Raw genomic sequence first — 20,801 nt, 5'->3', positions numbered from 1 at the left:
AAACACCCCTGCAGTTTAAGTGCAGGTGGGCTGCCAAGCACCCAAATTTTGATCACATGACCGTGGGGGTGCTGCAACGGCCATAACTTCAGGGACTGGTCATAAATTCCTTCATTCAGTGCCACTGTAACTTTGGTCATTGAATGAATGGTCCTAAGTCAAGGACTACCTGTAGATACTCCTATGGTTTTACACATTACTTGACCACCAGGAGGCAGTACATAACTGGTTTCTCCGAAGTGGGACTCATGGGGTAATTTTCAAACTTCCTTTATTATGAGAAATGGGACAATCGTCGATCTACATACACACAACATAAATTAAGACTGGCTTCACTAATATAGTTGTTTGTTTTTGGCTTAGTGTAATATGTAAAGTCAAACACTATTTTTTAAAAACAGTGATTCATGACTTAGCATTATATGTGAACCAGATAATTCAATAAACCATAACATAGGATAATGGCTGAATCTAGCCAAACAGTGTTTCCGTTCAGCTGTAAGTTTAGCTGGTAGCCTTTTAATAGTGTGGATTAGCTTTACATGAAAATACATTAATTGTAAGGAAATACAAAGAAAGCACTAAGATTCAATGCAACATTTACTTCAAGTAGTAAATTAATTACATTAATTACAAGCCACATTTGTCTAATCATTGAATATGCCTCTAATTTTTAGCTCACTACAACACCGATAATCTGTTAACTACAAAGATTTTTGTGACATCTTAACATCAGACAAATTTATTATGCCGTATGTGTTCATGAACTACAATCCACTGAAGTCCATGAAAAACTATAACATAAGAATTTTGTTTCTATTTAGATGCTACAAAATTATTTACTGTTATGCAACAGGTTAACAGGGTTATCCAGACTCTTAAATAAACTAGAGAATACAGTACAAAAATTCAAATATTTCTGTGAACGTTGCTTTTACTTACCTCAGCACTTTTCAAAGATTTTAAGAGATTGTTAACTGTTTCAGGAAAAGAACTGCCCAGCATTCTCCCCATTTTCTCATAAAATGCTCCAACACATGCCACTGCAGTACTACAAAAATCAAGATAATTTCTAATTATTTTATAGTAATAGATCCTCTTGAAAAACCCAAGGATGGGATGCCAATAGGAAATCCAAAGTCTTCAGACTAAACTTTGAAATCAGAAAAGCAACTTGGAAGATGATAGCAAACCATTTCTTCACTGTTGCTTAAAAAAAATGTCCATTAATCACCAGGAGTCAAACTCAGCTCAAAGGAATCTGTCTTTTAAAAGGGAGCATCAAGCCAATATACTTTCCAGCAAGGATGAACATTTTCATATACTGCACAGACTTTAAATTCAAATGATCCAGATCTGGATACTGAAATAATTTTACAGATGAACAGATTAGTAGTAAGGTAACAAGGAAACAGATGTAAAGTTTCCTAACTTTGACCTCATGGTTTCAAATAATTTTTTCTTCAAATAAAATGTATCCACCAACGATTTGGCATATTTCAAATATTTTACATGGCTGTATGGAATAATCAAATTAAATAGAGTCTTCTCTTATGTTACACACTGGATATATTCCCTAACACATTCTGAAGGCTGTGGAATTTTCCTAGTAGGTAACATTTACTTACAGTTTGGTTGGTAAATAGGCAGAAGTATCATCTTTACTCCTGATGATATCATTACACTTATCAAGTGTTTGAAAGACAGTAAAAGTATCTCCAATACTGTATAGAGCAGCAAGATTTTTAGCAAGTAATTTCCTTGTTGGTGGTCCAGGAGAACTGCTGATAAGACCTGTTAGCTGTTCAACAAGTTTTTTTTGTTTTTCTTTTACATCTGTCTGTTAATGAAACAAATGCAAATCTTATTTGTTATGTTCAGTACAGGCAATACCTAAACATTTAATTATTTCAGATGTTCACTCGAGGTTTATTTTTATGTCTAAATATGAACATAAAATTAACGATCATGAGTTTAGACAAGAGGATTCATTAAATAAAATTAAAAATACTTGCTTTGTTCTCAAGTCCATTTCCATAAATGCCTTTGGCATTTTTCAAAACACTGATGCCATTCAGTTAGAAAGAATTATAACTCATGATATAACAAGCCTTTCACTGCAAATTAATGGTTCAGCAAAAGGAAAAGAAAATTAAAACCTGAATTAGTTGGTTATGTTAAGTTTCACATCAGTCACAGCCTTCTTTCAAAGGAGATGTTATAGACTAGTAATCCTATACCTCAGCACAGAAAATAGAGTTCCCGTGTAGATATGCATTATCAGGAACATAAACAAGAAAACAGCCCAATAATTTTAAAGGATAGAATCAAATATTTAGGCAGTTCAAAATATTTCAGGTGTGTCATTTTGGTTATATTAGAAGAGACATTGATACAAAAATAAAGGCTGAAAAAAATCCATTATACCTTGTTAGCAGCTACAAGCACCTTCTCAAGAAACCGTAGCCATTCAAAGATAAAAACTGGTCGCTTTGCTTCAGTGATCTGAACCAAAGCCTCTTCATTTAATAGCAAACTATGGGCAAGTTCCATAGCTGGCTAAATTCTTTTTGCACTATAACTGCCCTTGTTTCCTGTTATACAAATAAATAGAAAAACAAAGAACAGTAGATTTAAAACAACCCACTTGACATAGCCTTAAAATGCATTTGAACTGGTTTATCTATTATTGGTTTATCTATTATTTTTATAGACCATCTTTCATTAATTCAATCATCATCAATCATTAATTCAATCACATATCTGCTGCAAGGAATAGATTTGATACATCTCTATCAGAGAGAGTGAATGAGCATTGATAACTAACAAGGTAATCGATACGTACAGTATGTGCGCGCACAGATGTATATTTTTACACACACAGTGTGTGTAGGTGTGCGTGTGTGGTAATTGAATTATGGTGACTTTGTCAAATGTCAAAGAACACATTTAATTAGGTCCGTTAAAGCCCTAGAAATATTTGATTCAGTTTTGGCATTGCCCGACTCCAAAATGACTTTTGGGCTGTTTATATTATTTAGTGACAATTTGGTTTTGTGGCTTAGATGTTGTTTGAATCTATCCCATTTTGTTCATTCACGCATCCTTGTTTTGTGCAACCCCCTGTCCCCAATGGGTTAATTCAGTAACCACATCAAATATGTTGTATGAGTGCAACTAATTGTTTGGGGCATAAGGGTGTTGATAGAAGTGTAAAATCAGTTCCTAAGCATAATCAGGAAATCTGTTTTCACTTAGTTCTATCTATGAATTTTAGAAATCTGTAATATTTTATTTATTAATTCAAAAAATACATATTTGTTGGAATATTCAGATCCTACAAATGAGTATATTTTTTAAAAAATGTACTTTCAAATATTGCAATTTTCAGTGTAAACTGACAAGAAAAAACCAATGTGACATAAAAAAACAGGAAAAACAATATTCTTATAAGCAAATATATCTTAAGGAAAAAAACTCCTTTATTACATGCACATTTGATATAGTACACTTTTTAAAAGTTTTAATAGGCAAGTAAGAATACATGTACTCAGGGTTGAATCACAAAATATGCTTTGACTACCAGGGCTCAGCTCCTGAATGTATTAGCTATGCATCCTTCTTCTGAATCTGTGTAGAGTCTGTTCAACTGTTCAACTGTTAAATTGAAACAACTTTTCAATTTAAAACTTTAAATTGAATTAATTTATTTATATACTATCACCAGCTAGCTCAATTTTTTTAACAATTAAAAGACAATACATTGACATCTGCAAATTCAGGTACTATTTATTTATTTCATCATATTTATATAGCCACCCATCTCACAAAATGTGACGCTGGCCTTGTACAATAAAAAAAAGGGGTCCATATAATCCACTTCATCCACAGTCCTCTGAAGCTGCTGTTGGACTACCTTCTCAACCACCAAAGATAGGGAACTGGGATTTTCTCTGGCTTTTTATTGCTGGTAGAGGCACCCTCACAAACCCAGGTTTGAAGTTGCATAATGTGTGAAACAGTTCCATACTGGAATCCCTAAATCTGCTCAGTGGATGGGTTCCTATGACATACTGTAACACCAGGCAGCCAGACACATTGTACCTAAACACACTGTAGGTTAGGGTTCAGTGTGTCATGTACCCCCCAAAATACTATGGATTGAGCAAATTGATTATGGACAGTTTTTATAAGTTTGTATATCGGTTTTTAACTTGTTTTTATTGGATTGTTTTTACCTGTTGTGAGCCACCCAGATGAGATGGGTGGCCATACAGATCAATAATAATAATAGTAGTAGTAGTAAACCAGTCATAATTGATCCACAGGCAAGCATGTTGTGCAAACATGGCTTATCACAAAGGGGGTCCCCATCCAGGGCTCAACTATGGAGCATATGCTTTGCATCCTAGGGTCACCACCTCTCGTCTGCCAAAACCTGAACCGCAGCAAGGAGACACAAGAAACTGCACCTCTTTTCTGCCATCTAGCGGTCGCCGGAGCTTTGCAACCCGGATCGTAGACCTATTCCGTGACGGCGGTCCGAGGTGCAACACCGGAAAGGGACCTTTAAGAGTCCGCTGTCAGTTGGACAGTGGGCTAAAGAAACGGCAGGGCCGAGCTTCCCAGGCCGTTCTCACGCCTGCCATCCACCCAGGGAAAAGCAGCCACAGGGACGCCGGACGCCACCTCTGCTGGCGGTGCCTGAAGGCCGAAATATCCCCTGCAAGCCCGAGGGGGACCGGCTCCCACCCGGAGAGGCTGCCGTGGTTCTGTGCCCCCGCTTCCTTCCCCGGGTCCCCTCAGCCTTCCCACCCCTTCCCCCTCCGGCTCTTCCCCGTCCAGTGCAAGCCCCGCGTCTCCCTGGCCGACCTTTCCTGACTGTTCGTCCCAGCTCAGGCAGCGGCGGCATCCGACCCAGCACAGCCCGAAGGTCGCCACAGCTCACGGCTCCTGCCCTGCCCCTCCCCACAACCAGCTGAAGAAAGGCCGGCTCAGGCGCATGCGCACTCGAAACCCAGGAAGTGAGGCCACGGGGACGCATGCGCAGCGGTGGAGCTGCTTAGAAAGTGGGGAAGTGGGAGTCTGGTTGGCTGTGTTTTTCTTACAGGTAAGGAATGGTAACCAAGAGGAGTAAATGGTTGAGCGTTGCTGCCAGGGGTTGGGTGATGGGTTAGATCAGTCAGTTATACAATAGCATCCCAGAGAAGTACGTTGAATTAAGTGGACTAAGCTCACCCAATGAGTTTCCACGAGTGAGTAGGACCAGAATCTGGAGTTCACAGGGCAAGACCAATATCCTATCAATGCACCACTGTGGCTCTCTCGCGTGCTGATGCTCTGGCTAGCTAAGAAATTAGGGTCATGGGGGAGAATCATACACAAAGATCAGATTCAGGGTTTGTTTGCCTTGGGTCTAATAAATACGGAATTTTCCTCTAGAGATCAAAGAAAAGTACTTTTTGATGCATTTTAAAATAATTGAACTGTACTTATAGGTAGCAAGGTTGCAGGTGGAAGATTGATGTGAATCATGGATGATGCAGAAGAGGATTACATGTCTGATTCCTTTATTAATATTAAGTAAGTGGATTTTTTTTTCTAGGTATATCATGCTTGCCTTTTCCTAATAAGGATGCTGAAGCTGAAATGGTTTTATGAAATTTGAAATATCCAATACATGATTGAAAACATGGGCACAATTTTTTAAATACGCAGTTTGCTTCAAAATTCTGGTTACATAGAAAAACTCTGGGGAAGATAATTTACAGAATTAAACTGGTCACTCAGATACATGTGGACAAGCATGTATCTGTTTTCGATTGTTTTCAGAAAGAAAATAGAAGAAAAAGGTAAATCAGTAAGAATATTGATCACATGCAATTTATTATTCAGTATGTGTACTGAATAACTCTTAAACATACGTTGATATACTGTACAGTTAATTTCTTTACATTGAGGTCAGTTTATCTAATTTAAAGGCAAAAACAAATAGAATATTAAAATTATAAGAATATAAAGATGACAAATTTAGAGTACTCCAGTTGAGATTCCTAACAATATCTGTAGAACTCTTGTCCAAATATAAAAAGAATTAAATTCTTCAGATCACTATAAAATCGAGAAGGAAGATATATCCTTCCATCTTTGTAGAAGTATCCTTTTTGCAACTATAAGAGCATGCAATGTCCCTTTCTTTTGTATTTGTGTTAGTTTCTAAACCATTGGTATGTAGTTCAAAAGAACATGAGCATCTATAAAAATTAAGGGGGTTCCCAAAACAAAATAAGCTAGATAATTTGTAACTCAAAGGGAGCTGCTGTAGCATTGAATGAACCTGTACTCCATTTTGAATGCCATGTCTCCAACCATTAGCTGAATATCTGTTTTTTCTTGAAAAGGGGTATAGATGTCCAACATTCATGAAGAAAATGTTGATACAATCATTTTAAATCTATAGAACTATGACTTATGTCTCAAACTCAGAGGGCATCTTTTAGCCTTTGGGACCAATATTCTACACTGTTTAAGAATCCAGATTAAAGCACCCACAATAGATAGCTGTCTTGGTTCCACTATCAAACTGCTGTTACTCTTCTGAAGTTTTTTTCCCCTGATATTTAATCAGAACTTTTCTTTCATAACTTAAGTCTATTATTATGTATCTATGAGACTCAACATTAAATCACAGATCTCATGAGAGTTCATGGCTGAACCTGACTTCTTAGTTTGGTTTGTCTGAAAATGCTTAGACATGGTTTGACTATGTTACTGTCTATAGACTTTATTGCAGACAAGTGTAAACAAGAATGAAGCCATACACCACAGTTGATTGTAGACAAGAATGAAGCCATATGCCGCTGTTAGTATTAAGTAGTAAAATATTTATATTCTCTCAGATGTTTAAACTTGATGCTTCTTTCTCCTGCCCTTCTGAATTAATGAATACTTTGAATGATACTTGGTAATTTTGAAGTCAAGTAATTGTTGCATATTTACATGACTGCAGTTTCTGGCCTAGAAATTGTAAGTTCCCATTTCCCTTGCTTTAGCCTTTTAGAACCTGCTGTAACAACCTGATTCTGTAGCTGATAAATCAGTATCCCTTATACAAGTCATGTAGGAATATGAAGGAATATTTATTACAGCAAGAAACCTGGTACACATTAAAAATTTGAGTGAGGAAAGCCCGCGCAATCAAGGGTTTAAATCAATGGGACTTTCAGCCCCCACCTCTCTTCCCACGCCTCACTTTCCAGGGTGAATCCTTTACATTGATTACAGTGCCCTTTGATCTGTCCCAGGTTCTGAAGTGTTCAGCGCAGTTTCCTGGTTATATTGCCTGCAGGCTTCGCAATTCACATACCTGGCTGTTTCACTTCAAAGTGTCAGCGTGTCACCCCACACTTCAAAAGGCTCCCCATGACCGTGCCAATCTTAGGGGCGCCATGGCTGCCTAACAACCTGACACCTGCATTCTGGATCAATGGAGAAGAGATTTTGACCTTCTGTCTGATCTTTTGTCTACCATTTCCTAAACTCTTAACACTCCCAATACTTTCAATCTTTCTCAGTAGTACTTCATTTCTAGTCCCTTAATCATCACTGTTGTTCTTTCCTGGATCTGATTCTTAATATGTTTTGCTAAAAAGTGGACACAGCTCTGTCAAGCTATGAATAGAATGTTTTTATTTCCCATAATTTAAAACTCACTGAACCAGAACTGAACCTTGTGACATTTCACTTAGTTCCTCCCTCCACCATCCCAGTTTGATGAGGAACCATTTATAACGATACATTGAGTATGATTGTCAAGCCTGTATGTACCTTTTATTATACTAATAATAAACAAAAGAAAATAATGAAAAAAAAAGTATAGATAAACGCAACAGCATTAAAGGGTCACTTTAAGATAATAGGAAACTACTTTCACATAGTATAATGCAACTCCCTGTTGATTTACCAAGACAGGACATTCCAGCTTGTTACTCCAGAAGTCACATAAATAACTAATAACAATTTCATCAACTTCCTTCAACATCTATCATATAAAGAAGTATTACTGGCTTAGAAGCCCTAGATAATTCTAACCACTATAGAACTTCAGAAGCAATGTTGCATCTGGAATACATAAACCAAATAACAAATACTACAGTTGAATATACTGCCAAGAAGCACTCTGAAGTAGTCCTGCAAACGTTTTAAAAGTAGATTCTCAGGAAAGAGTACATTCAAGGTCATAATAATGTGAGAAGCCCAGTTTAACATCCCCCCAAACCAGTCTTAGATACTGTTTTTAAACGGGGATTATTCCACACTATAACATCTTCATGTCTAAAGAAAACAAAATTTTAAGTGCAACCTAATATTTTACATAGATTTCTTGGAGCATTTTTTGTGTTGTTGTTTATTCGTTCAGTTGCTTCCAACTCTTCGTGACTTCATGAACCAGCCCACGCCAGAGCTTCCTGTCGGTCGTCGCCACCCCCAGCTCCCCCAAGGATGAGTCCGTCACCTCTAGAATATCATCCATCCATCTTGCCCTTGGTCGGCCCCTCCTCCTTTTGCCTGCCACTTTCCCTAGCATCAGCATCTTCTCCAGGGTGTCCTGTCTTCTCATTATGTGGCCAAAGTATGTGGCCTTCAGTTTTGCCTTTAATATCATTCCCTCAAGTGAGCAGTCTGGATTTATTTCCAGGAGTATGAACTGGTTTGATCTTCTTGCAGTCCAAGGCACTCTCAGAATTTTCCTCCAACACCACAGTTCAAAAGCATCAATCTTCCTTCTCTCAGCCTTCCTTATGGTCCAGCTCTTGCAGCCATATGTTACTACAGGGAACACCATTGCTTTAACTATGCGGACCTTTGTTGTCAGTGTGATGTCTCTGCTCTTAACTATTTTATTGAGATTTGTCATTGCTCTCCTCCCAAGAATTAAACGTCTTCTGATTTCCTGGCTGCAGTCAGCGTCTGCAGTAATCTTTGCGCCTAGAAATACAAAGTCTGTCACTTTTCTTGGAGCATTACGTACAGATATTGAAATTGATCCCCACACAAAAGGGATCCCCATACTTGCCAAAATTACAGTGGGGACAGAGAATAACACTCAAATTGAGCCCAGAGAGCAGCTGAATTATCAATTTCCTTATTCCAGATGGTCAGTGAAGCTAGAATAAATGCCCAGTGATAAAACTGAAAGCACAAAAAGTGAAATCCATCTCAACAAGTAATTGTAATTTGTGCAATGAAAATCTCAAGATGTTCTTGCCAAAGAAATATATTAAGTATTCTGTAAACCCTAACCCTTAACATATACAGTAAATCAACCTTGAAGCTATACAATATTCACATTTATCACATTTATCCTAGATATTCAAAGGAACTCTGTCACCTCTGTCTGTATATTCTTTATTCTGTATATTAACTCAAGCAATCAACCAAGCAGCAAACAACAGCCCAGTCAAAGAACTCCCAAGGAGAGAACAACACCCCTACCAACACAAGCAGGACAAGCCATGGTATATAAACTGAGAGCAAGGCCCACTCCCTCTTTCCACTGAAGATGTTGTCTAGTCTGGCAATGAAACATCTGCAAGAAAACAACAAGGCTCAGAGAGCACCAAGGACTCCACTATTCTTTCATCTGCATCCAAAAGGGGAGGCATTCAAGCATAGAGGTTGAGAAGGGCTCCTGGAATATAACTTAGACCTTCAATCTGTACACTTTTATAGATTGTTATTGAGACCTGGTGACATTTATTGTGGTTTGTATAAGATCTCAAACTTGTATATTGATGCAATTCATGAGTTTAGGAATAGAGTTCTCTCATCTACTGTATCTATAAAACATAAAGCCCATCAGACTCTAATATAACCTTATACTCTGTTCCCCTATTGTAATTCCACTGATGTTTTCAGAATTCCTAATTGTTCAGACAAGAGGTTCTAAAGTCAAAGAAAATAGAAAAAGTGAAAAAGGGCAGCTTAGTACATACTTTGACATAAATTTAAGGAGAAGGCATGTCAATAATTAGTCATGATTTAGGAGATGGATCAATTACATCAATCCAAAATATAAAACTGTGAAGAAATATACTTTAAAAAAAAGCCTGCCAAGAAACTATTTCAAATGCTTTCTCAGAATCTATTAAACTTATAGCCACTGGCTTTTTTCTGTTTGGAGTAAAAGCAAAAATACTAGTTAAAAATCTGATATTGTCCAAAGTTTGGGGGGGGTATTAATAAATCCAGCCAAGCCGAGTGTTCTAGACTTGAAAGAACACCCTATATTTGGGGAAATGTCTAAAGGTAGCTGTTAGGCTGAAATGTGGAGTAATTTTGGAAGAATACAAAAATGGGCAAAAAAAAAAGTCCTGGATTGGGGAGATTTTAGAGAATGAAATGGGTGCCTTAATTTTCTGCTTGGCTTGAAGCCCTCATTTGTCTCTTCAATCCCCTCCCCACCCCACCATCTCAAGAATAAAAAATGGGTCAAACATTTCAGCCCACCCACTCCTCCAACATGCCTCTTATTGTCCTAACAGTCAGAAAGCACGCTGAGACGAGGAGTAGGTCTCTAGTGTTTATTACTACTACGTTAAACAGAATCCTAACAAACTGAAGAAGCGTGGGAGAAACCCAGACAGATAAACCCCGAAAGTTAAGGCGGGTCTGATCTGTGTCTCTTTGGCTGCTTAATTGCTCAGTACTACGCATGCGTTTTCCCCCCTGGATAGGGGCCCCCTCCTGCTCACCATCAGTACTCATGACTTCTATAGCATCTATTTGTTAACTTTAACAACCACAGTGGTCGTATTCAGGCAACGTACTAAGCCTAAAATGAAGCACTATCTCTTTATTGTTTCTCTTCATACATTGTATGATCCATATTTTCAGTCCAGATTAGTGAACAGGGGTGGAAACATGTAGCCATGTTGTATCTTTTCTTTCAGCCTCATCCTATAAGTTTAATGATATTTTGAATGAGCATTGTTTTTCTTATAGTAATAGCTTATCTCCTGTTCTTTCCTCATCAGGCAGACTCAAAGCAGCTCATGAAATGACCAGAGGATCATCAGTTATATACCCTCTCCCCCAAGATGTTTTAAAGCAGTATAAAATATACTTAAAGCAGGATAATGGCTTTTTGACAGAATCTTGTACTTAGGTAACTTTTTAACTTTTTGTTTTGTTCAGCCAGGACATCAGGCCTGGAATGCCGATGCTGAGACGTGTGAAGGAAACTTTTAAAAAAGAGGAAAAACAAAAAGAAGCTAACCAGAAAAGTAGGCAAAAGAGCATAAAAGAACAAGAGAAAGAGCAACGTGAAACGGTTTTAAATGTTGCTTTGGGAAATGAAAATAAAGGCTTTGCTATGCTCCAGAAGATGGGGTACCGAAGTGGCCAGCCTCTTGGCAAAAGTGGTGAGCTTCTCCACATCCAGCATTCAGATTGTTACTGCTAAGGAATCAGTTTTTACTGTCCCATAAAGAGTTGTCAAAATCTCAGCTGGCAGAATAATGGAAAAGGAAGTCAAAGACTTCTAGTAATTGACTTATTACAGTTATATTCTGCTTTTCCTCAACATAATACATTTTGTTCTCTCTCCCTGCTTCCAATTTTGCTTTCTCAACAACCCTATGAAATTAATTAGATTATCCCGGAAGTTAGCTGATGAGCTTTTTGTCTGAGCTGGGATTTGAAGATCTGGTTCTTCCCAACCCTAATCCAACCTTCTAATCTGTTTGCCATTGTCTCTTGATACATTGGAGAAAAAAATAGAATTCACAGAGTGAATCCTGACTTGGGAAGATTACAAAAGAGAACCCAGTGGAGTGTCTTTCTGAGCTCCTTAAGGCCAGAGATCCAGGGTGTGCTTGAAATCCAATCTGCTTCACAGGTTTATTGACGTGGGGAAAAATTGGAGAGAACGTTAAGCTCATGGAAGACAAACAGGGTATAAATCTAAGAAATACAAAATACATAGAAGGGAATAATGTAGTAAATACTACAGCTACTAATAATTTTTTAATTTGTATGCCACCTGTCTCTCAGTGACTCTGGGCGGCTCACAACAATCAAAGAAATTACAATAAAATCAATAAAAGATAAAGATAAAAGATAGCAAGCGAAATGAAGCAAGGGGATCATATGTTACTTTACTGACAGTGAATACATTTCTCTCTTCTGCAGGGACAGGAATAGTTGAGCCCATTCCTCTGAATATTACTACAGGTTTGTGAAATACCTGGCCTTTTTTTTTTTTTTTTGCTTTTCATTCAAATGTGGTGTTGCTCAATTGGTCATACAACTGCTTTATATTTGGGACAGGAAGAAGTGGGCTTGGCCATGAAGAAGCAAAAAAACGAAAAGCTGAGGAAAAGCTGGAGAACTACAGAAAAAAAATGAATATGAAAAAACAAGTGGAGAAGCAGGCAACTGACCTCTTCAAGTAGCGTGCCCCATTCATGTTATTCCTTGGGCGTTTTCTCCTAACTGCTAATACCATTTGTATACTTAGGTGAGGGCACAACCTTCTAAAAGGAAGTGCCTTCATATAAATCCTCTATATGCAGAGACCTCTACCCATATATATAAGAAAGCCCCAGCAGCACTCATATTAGGAGTGGAGAAACTGTCTCTCTCCAACTATTCCTAGACTAGCACACTCAGCAGCCCTAGACTACAACACTCAGCAGCTCTGGCCAACATGATCACTGTTGAAGGATGTTGGGACTTCCAGCTATTCCTGGAGGATCTCAGATTTCCCTTCTGTCTTAACACACAACATTAGGGATGAAGCTACCCTGTTTTAGCTCATACATTGAGTTTAATAATATCCAGAACAGGAAAAATGATTGAGTAATTCTTACCAAAATACAGTTGTCTATTAAATTTACTGATGGTGGTTTTGTCATTATCTAAGAATGAGACTGAAGACTAAGCAGGAGCAACTGCAAGCAAAATGGGACCTTGAGAAAAGTCAAAAAGCCTGCCAACAATTAGATATACAGAAAGTAAGTTTAAATAAAAAACTTTATGATTTTGTCATGTAAAGACTTAAGAAATCAGGGTTTATGCCATGCCTTGACCTCCCTACTTCAGCCTTCCAAATAGGTAGTGCAGAATTCAACAAACTATGGAAAATATTTTACAACAACCCTGTTATAAATACGTATCATTGTAGATACAATTGGTATATTAATGAGTTGATTTTTTTTTAAAAAAAATAGTCTTTTAGATTTATATAAATGACTGGCTTGGATTCATAGGTCAGCAAGCAGGAGGCTCAAGGAGACTGCTACCTACAAGGCCAGCTGTTTTGCAAGAATTTTTTACTACTGCAATGTAATATATTTAAAATATCAAATCTGCAATCTATGCTGTGGTGCCTTGGGCCACATTTTGATTTCTATTGTTTATTAAACTGTTAACTGAATTTATATACAACCCTTTCTGTAAAAATAATGGAGCAGTTTATAGAATTAGAATCCAATACAAAGTATTAGAAATGATACTATAGTCAGCAGTCCATCTTTCCAAACACCTAGATGAAGAGCAAATGTTAGGGAGTTCCATAGCAAAGACATCATAACCCAAATGCTCAGGCTCAAATTATCTGCCCAGCTGGAGGTATCAGTGGCTCTGCAAGCAAGATTTAAAGGCCTGGCTAGTGCATATGTGAAATGATTTTCCAGCAAATATTTGGGTGTCAAGCAATTTTGAGCTTTATCCAAAACACCTTGAAGTGTAATGGGTAGCTAGTATAGATTGTAGAGACTAAATACAACATAAATCCAGCCTTGCACATGACTTGCTGAGGAGTGGCAACTTGTAGCAACTGAAGCTTTTAGACAGCCTTCACTGGCATTATAGTAATCTAGACTTGAAATTGAGATATGAAGATGTAAAGTAGGACTCACATGGCCATGTTTGCCCCAGATCTCTGAATGACTTCACCCAGCAGTTTCATATATATGTGAAAAAGCATGGGAGACGAGAGGGAACTTTACATCCCCTACAGCTTAAACACTGTAGGGTTAAGTAGGCCTGCCCCAGTGATACTATGAAAGCAGAACCCACTTCATCATCAAAAAAGCCATTTCAAAATGCAGTGTTTCTTAAAATTGGTTTCTTTGTCTTTAATATTATGATTTCCCATTTGGGCAAAGGTTACGGCAGTCCTAAAAAAAACTAATGGTGTAGAGTGGGAGTTATTGCCATGTTTTTATTTAAGGGCCTTGAATTCCCCAAAGAGGTTTGGTACTGGCTAACACCAAAGACTGAAGAAGAAGACGAAGAAGAAGAAGACGAAGTGGAGGAGGATAAGGAAGATGAACTTAAAGTAAGTACATGTTCAGATATTGTTTTAGTAGTTGCCTTTGGCAGACTGGCTGGTAACACTTCATGTTGTGGTGCTCTGTTGTGATCACCAAACTAGGTGAGAAGTAGGTACATTGCAATAAATGTAAATATTGAACAAAATGATTAAAGTAATTACTGGCATTCTCATTACTCTTGATCCAGTACAGTTTTGTTTGAGTGTGTGCATGTACTCAGCACCCATATGCACTGATTGATTGATTGATGATCTGCACCCATATACACTGATTGATTGATTGATGATGTGCCATAAAAACAGTGTCAGCTGTTAGTGAACACATAGATAGATTTTCTTCCTGACAATCTGGCCCTAACCTGGTCCTTCAGATCTTCCAACAGTGTACCCATCACCACTGTAACTGAGTCCATCCACTTTCTTGCTGGTCATCCTCTTCTTCCTGAGTTAGAGTAGTGCAAGCCATGGTATTCCCTGTGACATAGAAGCAAAAGCAAAAGACTTTGAAGAAGCAGGATAGGAAGAGTATTGACACCTTTGAACTTTGGTGTTGGAGAAGACTCCTGAGAATAGCATGGACAGCCAAAAAAACAAACAAATGGATCATTGAACAAATCCACCCAGAGTTCTCACTCAAGGCACAAATGACCAGGCTCAAATTATTCTATTTTGGAGGCATTATGTGAAGGCCTAGCTCTCTGGAAAAGGCTCTAATGCTAGGAAAGGTGGAAGGAAAGAGAAGAAGAGGAAGACCAACAGCAAGGTGGATGGATTTAGTTACAGTGGCAATGGGGGCAGCGTTGGGAGACCTGAAAGAACAGGTTAGGGATAGTTCATCATGGAAAAAAATCTATGTGGTCACTAGGAGTCAAAAATGACTTGATGGCATATAATGTTACATATGATGTATGTTTTTGATTAAGTGCCATCAAATCAGTATTGACTTTTAGTAACCCTATTGATAGATTCTTTCATGCTAATAAATAAGACACAGAAAAGCCACCTCAGGTTTTCTTCAAGTAATAAGAAATAATAAGTAGGAAGTTGTAAGAGACATTAAGAGTCCTATTACAGTCATTGTAATAGGGGCAGCAAAAAGGTAGAAGCTAAAAATTCTCATTTAGCAAATACAACCTTTTATTGCCAAATCTGTGATTACACATGCCTTTCTCAAATTGTTTGATCTATTCAATGGCATTTAAAGATATACTTGTTGGTGCTTTTTCAGGAATCAGAAAAGTTAATCATTTTAACAACTTATTTAAGAGAAGAGTATCACTATTGCATCTGGTGCGGAACAGCCTACCAAGGTAAACCTAAATCTGTTTTTTTTTATGCCAAACAACAACTTAATTCAACTTTTATTTTTTATTTTAAAATGTTGTTTCTTTGGTCCACTGCTGAATACACAGGTGACATTGTAATTGCAGTAATTGCTTGAAATTCAAGATGTGGAACAGCTGTTGATCATAGAGGATATATCATTTGCTATGAGACCAATCATATATGGAATTAAAATCCAAGATAAGCCAGAAAGTCCAATGATTTCACACACACACACACACACACAATTATGTTAATGTGTGCAAAACATTTAGACCCCATTGTTTCTACCTTGAAAAGCATTTTGAGGTCCAAACAAAAACATCTCTGTAGTACATGGTTTTTAATGGCCTAGTATGGCTGCTTTTGTGATGGTGGGAGTCGGCAAAAGGAGAGAGAAAACAGGAGAAGATGATCTATCCTAGCATTGGAGTGCAGGTGCACTGTCACAAGGGCTGATGAGCTGATCTTGTTGCTAGCCAGAACCATTGTGGGACACAGCATTCCCCCTGGCCCAGCCTTGTATATATGTAGGTGTTGCTGGGGGACATGCTGCTGGCCTAACCCAAAATTGGAAAGAAAGGAGGAGGAAAGAAAACAAGGGAAGAAACAAGGAGACAGAACTACGAATACTCTGTAGAAGAGGGTGGTTGGAAAGAAAAGTCAGAGAGTAAAGTTGCATGAGTGTGTGGAGCAGTGGTTGGTTCCCAGTTTGGGGAGGGAGAAGAGAAGTCAACTGGGGGCTTCCCTGGAAGAACAGCAGCAAAGATGAGATGGTAACTTCACCCAAGGTGCAAGACGGGAAGGGGAAAGAGGCGGTCTTTGGTGAAGCCCTAGTCTCTGGGGAAGGACTGGGCAGCAGCCTCCTGGGAGAGGTTCTTTCCCCAGTGGAGGAGACACAGATGATGATCAGATGAGTGGCTCCAAGGAAAGGAGATGAAAAGGAGATGCGCGGTGCTGAGCACACTCATTTGTAAACCCAGCACATTCCTTCTTTTTATTCTCTTGATAATCCCAGAAATGGGTGCGGAGGGGAGATGGAGTGAAAGGGGAGGAAGTTAAGCATTTAGGAGGAGAATTAGAGGGGAATAGTCTCTGGTACAGAGAAACCCAAAACTGGGTAAAATTTGGGATCTTGTTGTAAATACATATTGTAAATACTTTTGCTGTAAATCATAAAGGAGAAGCATAAAAGCCTCCACTCACTATCTCAGTTTTCCTGTGTCAATTGCCACCCTTGGAAACCTAAATACCCCTCTGATTCTAAAAGAGCCCACTCACACTGTGAGAATCTCCTAAGGGTTTTGTTTTGAGGTTGGAATAAACCTAGCTGTTCTCTTCTGACCGTGAAATAACACTTGGCCATTTTAAGCAATATCATCCTGCGTGTTCCAGGCATAGGAAACAAGCTCAGAACTGCCCATTTAGAGTATTCAGGGCTTGAAATAGAATTCAGAATACAGTCAACTCTGAACATTTCAGATGGGCTGTTTTACTCTGAGCTTGAAACAAAATACAATTTTCATTTCAGACTTCTAATCTAGTATGTATGTTGCTTTTTGTAAAATTTGCAAATTTCTTTTTTTCTATTTTGCAGATCAAGAAGATCTATCTTCAAATTGCCCTGGGAACACATATACAGATCATGAATAATTCTATAAAAATTCAAAACAATAGCAAAATTCTGTAATCTCAATGAAGAGCTGTGGACGATGTTATTGTGTATTTTTCATTGAGCAAATTGGTCATTTGTCACTGCTTCCTGAGCTCTTCCATGTTTGGATATAAAATGGGCTTTCTACAACTCTATTTAAAAATTCTTTGGAATAGGAACTGTAATTTGTTATTTTTCTGAGTTATTTATTCTTTTTAAAATCCTGCTATGTTTACTTATGAAAAACATTAAAATCTAACATGATTGACTCTAGATTCTTCAGATTTGATAAATGCACATTCTGGTCTCAGCAAAGTAAAATCTCAAGAAACTCAAAAACAATAAAATTTAGCAGTTGGGAGATAATCCTGTTTAGGTTCACAATAAAACTGTGAACAAGGGATTTCATGATGAGTTCATAGGAAATGATCCATCATTCAGCACACAGAAAACCTCCTTGTGCATTTTTCCCTCTTTGTTAAATTTCTTAGCTTTTTTAGCCAAAGTTGTTATGCAACTTTGAGTTCATGCATAGAAATGCAGCTGTGATTTATTTGCCCCTCCCTCAATTCTTGGGGGAAAAAATAGGTAGTTTATGAAGGGGAAAGAAACATTTACCTTTCTTGAAATTAATGTTACTTTCCCCTTCATAAACTTTAAGAACTCATAAGGCAAACATATCTATTAAAAAACAAGCTTGAAACAAAATGTTCAAAATTTTATTTTTTTAAAAAAAATTACAATCACAATCTTTCCTCTAGTAACTTCTTGTGGAACCCTGGGATTGAGACCAGTTGAGAAATGTTGGTCCAGCTTTTCCAAACAATGTTTTTTGCATGGGCTAGATAAATTACACCATTTAAATTATTTTCGTATGTTGTCACCACCAGGTTTCATCACCTCCAGTGAAACCTAGAGAGGTATATTTGTGGAGTGGGCAAGGCCCACTCCCTCTTCGCACTGAAGAGGTTGCCTAGTCTGGCAATGAAACGTCTGCAAGAAAACAACAAGGCTCAGAGAGCACCAAGGACTCCACAGTTCAACTCTGAGCTACAAATATTTGCTTCGAGAGGTGTATTTCCTTCTGGCTACCTGCACATATGCAAAATCTGCTTGAAAATATACAGTGACCATGAGATTTTGGGGAAGAGATAGTTAAAAGGAAGAAAGTGTTGTAGCATATGAATATTTCACTTCTGTGGCACTAGTTTCCATCCCTCCAACTGTAAGCACACTTTTCTACAGGTCTTTTATTCTAATGAAGACCTGAGCTTAACGTAAGTGGTGTTTTCCAGAGAGGTTGTGTTTCCAGTTCATTTCCAAGTCCAATGAGTGTCAACTCTTAATACTGGTCTGGGCATTCATATACAGTGGTGCTTAATTTGTGAACCCTTTTGAATGTCCAATATTTCTGCATAAATAATACCTAATATGTGATCTGTTCTCTACACAAGTCCTACAACTAGATAAAGAGAACCCAATTAAATAAGTGAGTCAAAAATATTACATGTCTTCATTGATTTATTGAGGAGAATGATCCAAAGCTTTATATGGGTGTGTGGCAAGAGTATTCGAACCTCTAGGACAATCAGTTCATTTGAAGGGGAAATTAGAGTCAGGTGTTTCAATCAATGAGATGATAATCAGGTGTGAGGGTAGGAGGTCCTGTCTTATTTAAAGAACAGAATCCTGGGTATTCACCATCAGTCTGATCTTCACAACACAGGTATATGGAAGTGTGTCATGGGTCAAACAAAGGACATTTGGAGAAATATTGAAAATTCAAAAGGGTTCACAAACTTAAACACCACTGTACATGCAGGTTGTGTTCACACAGTATGGTAGAATGTAGCTCAATCACAGTGGCAACATTCAGTAAGTATGCAAGCTGCTGCATTCTGGACCAGACAAGTAGTCTTTTAAGGGCAGCCTCATGTAAAGCACACTGCAGTAGTCTAGCTAGGTGCTAACCGAGGTTTGAGTGACTGTAGCTGGGCCTTCCTGTCTCAAATACAGTCCTAATTAGTGCATCAATTGAAGCTGGGCATGGACTCCTCTAACCATGACTTCCACCTGCTGTTCAAGCAGGAGCCATGAATCCGGAAGGACTTTATGGGTTCATTTTCTTTTCAGGTCATAACATATGTTAATACAATTTTGAGGGAAAACACAGTTGTTAAAGATGTGTAGGAAATGTGATGCTGAATATGTAATGCTCCAAAAACACGCAACTGGATATTTTGTGAGGAACTCTGGCTCTGTCAATTGGGGTCAGTTAGGAGAATCATCTTACAAAACTCTGGAAAGAAAACAACACTTAAGTGAATTCAGGAGATACATTGTTTTTTTTAATAGTAAATTTTATTAAGTTTCAAGAAGAGAATAAAAACTACAAAAACAACAACCAAAGAACTACAAAGAAAGAAAAAAACACTTAAAAATGCAGAAACATTTTTTTTAATTTACAGAAAGATGTGGCTTCCGACTTTTAACAGCAAGGATATACAAATCTCCGTAATCAATCTCTTATTCTATATTAAACCAAAACACCACATTATTTCTATAAGTCATTCCACTTTAAGACATAATAAAAATCACTAAGTACAGTTACTCCTCCCCCTTATATTAAAATAAAAAAGGTTCATATAAACCTCCTAAACATCTTTCTCCCCTCCAAAAAATAAAACATATTTAATTATTCCCTTCCTACCACTATTCTATACATTTCTTTCTAGTATAATAAGAATCAAATTAAAAAGCACATAGGTTGTCTGCTATTATACTTAATGATACAACAATTTTAATAATCCCAATCTTAATAAACCCAAAATCTTAACCCAAAAATCAAAGCAAATTTAAAACAGTAAACACAAATCTTTAAAGGCAAATAACATCAGTCAAATCCTTAAAGCGAACCAGATGAACTGTCATGTCCCCCATTGTGATGTATACATACATCACAATGGGGAACATGCCTTTCCGGTGAAGGGGAGGGGGGAGGAAAGAATCAGTGCTAATCCCATAAACACTGAAAGACAATACAGATAAAGGACAAAGGAGCCATTCCTTTGCCCTGACCCGGGAAGCCATCATCCTATCTCCCTGACATCTCTGCATTACCATGGGGGACACACCTGCTCTGGACACAGGAAGAGGACAGAGGTAATCAGCGCTAATCCCCCTGATCGCCCATCGAGACTCCGGAATCGCCCCCTGATCGCCCATTGAGACTCCGGGTTCACCGTCGGTCAGGACTTTGGGACGATGGGGGGTGGGGAAGGATCAGGTCCGCACCGCAGGTATTTACTGGCTACCTCACACTCCATGTGCTCATTCCCGTCTTTCTCCGTGTCTCCATTCTATTCTTAATAAACCAGATATCCTTAGCCCTGGCTGGTGAGTCTGTGTTTTTTCTGAGTAAGGCAACCATCACATAAAGACGGGAATCAAAAAAATTTTTTCCACTAGCACCATTCCAGATTTTGT

The 20,801-nt window shown here is 38.1% G+C and overlaps 2 protein-coding genes across 4 annotated transcripts in view; one reads left to right on the top strand and one right to left on the bottom strand.

Annotated features, from left to right (window-relative positions):
• HEATR5B (HEAT repeat containing 5B) overlaps window positions 1-2,590 on the bottom strand; it is a 52,606-nt gene extending 50,016 nt beyond the window's left edge. For all 3 annotated transcript variants that reach the window (XM_063305707.1, XM_063305716.1, XM_063305725.1), the window contains exons 1-3: window positions 2,428-2,590; window positions 1,629-1,840; window positions 943-1,051 (exon numbers count right to left, since the gene is read on the bottom strand). In XM_063305707.1, coding sequence (XP_063161777.1) covers window positions 943-1,051; window positions 1,629-1,840; window positions 2,428-2,553 — 447 coding nt within the window. In that variant the 5' untranslated portion in view covers window positions 2,554-2,590. The remainder of the gene's footprint in view (window positions 1-942; window positions 1,052-1,628; window positions 1,841-2,427) is intronic.
• A 2,496-nt stretch (window positions 2,591-5,086) lies between these two features.
• GPATCH11 (G-patch domain containing 11) lies at window positions 5,087-17,588 on the top strand. Its single transcript, XM_063305695.1, has 9 exons — window positions 5,087-5,110; window positions 5,499-5,583; window positions 11,197-11,423; window positions 12,193-12,234; window positions 12,331-12,451; window positions 12,926-13,016; window positions 14,237-14,344; window positions 15,567-15,648; window positions 17,259-17,588. The coding sequence occupies exons 2-9, from the start codon at window positions 5,534-5,536 to the stop codon at window positions 17,312-17,314; spliced, it is 777 nt and encodes a 258-aa protein (XP_063161765.1). The 5' UTR covers window positions 5,087-5,110; window positions 5,499-5,533; the 3' UTR covers window positions 17,315-17,588.
• Window positions 17,589-20,801: the final 3,213 nt, after the last annotated feature.

Source organism: Candoia aspera, chromosome 1, assembly GCF_035149785.1.
Source record: "Candoia aspera isolate rCanAsp1 chromosome 1, rCanAsp1.hap2, whole genome shotgun sequence".
Lineage (NCBI taxonomy): Eukaryota > Metazoa > Chordata > Lepidosauria > Squamata > Boidae > Candoia > Candoia aspera.
This window is presented reverse-complemented; position numbering and strand designations above follow the sequence as displayed.

What these genes read in the sequence shown, in the direction of transcription:
- GPATCH11 (XM_063305695.1), top strand. Translation starts at nt 5,534, where the DNA reads ATGGATGATGCAGAAGAGGATTACATGTCTGATTCCTTTATTAATATT. An exon ending in AACAATTAGATATACAGAAA is followed by an intron (nt 13,017 to 14,236) that starts GTAAGTTTAAAT and finishes TTTTTATTTAAG; the next exon opens with GGCCTTGAATTCCCCAAAGA. An exon ending in GTGCGGAACAGCCTACCAAG is followed by an intron (nt 15,649 to 17,258) that starts GTAAACCTAAAT and finishes TCTATTTTGCAG; the next exon opens with ATCAAGAAGATCTATCTTCA.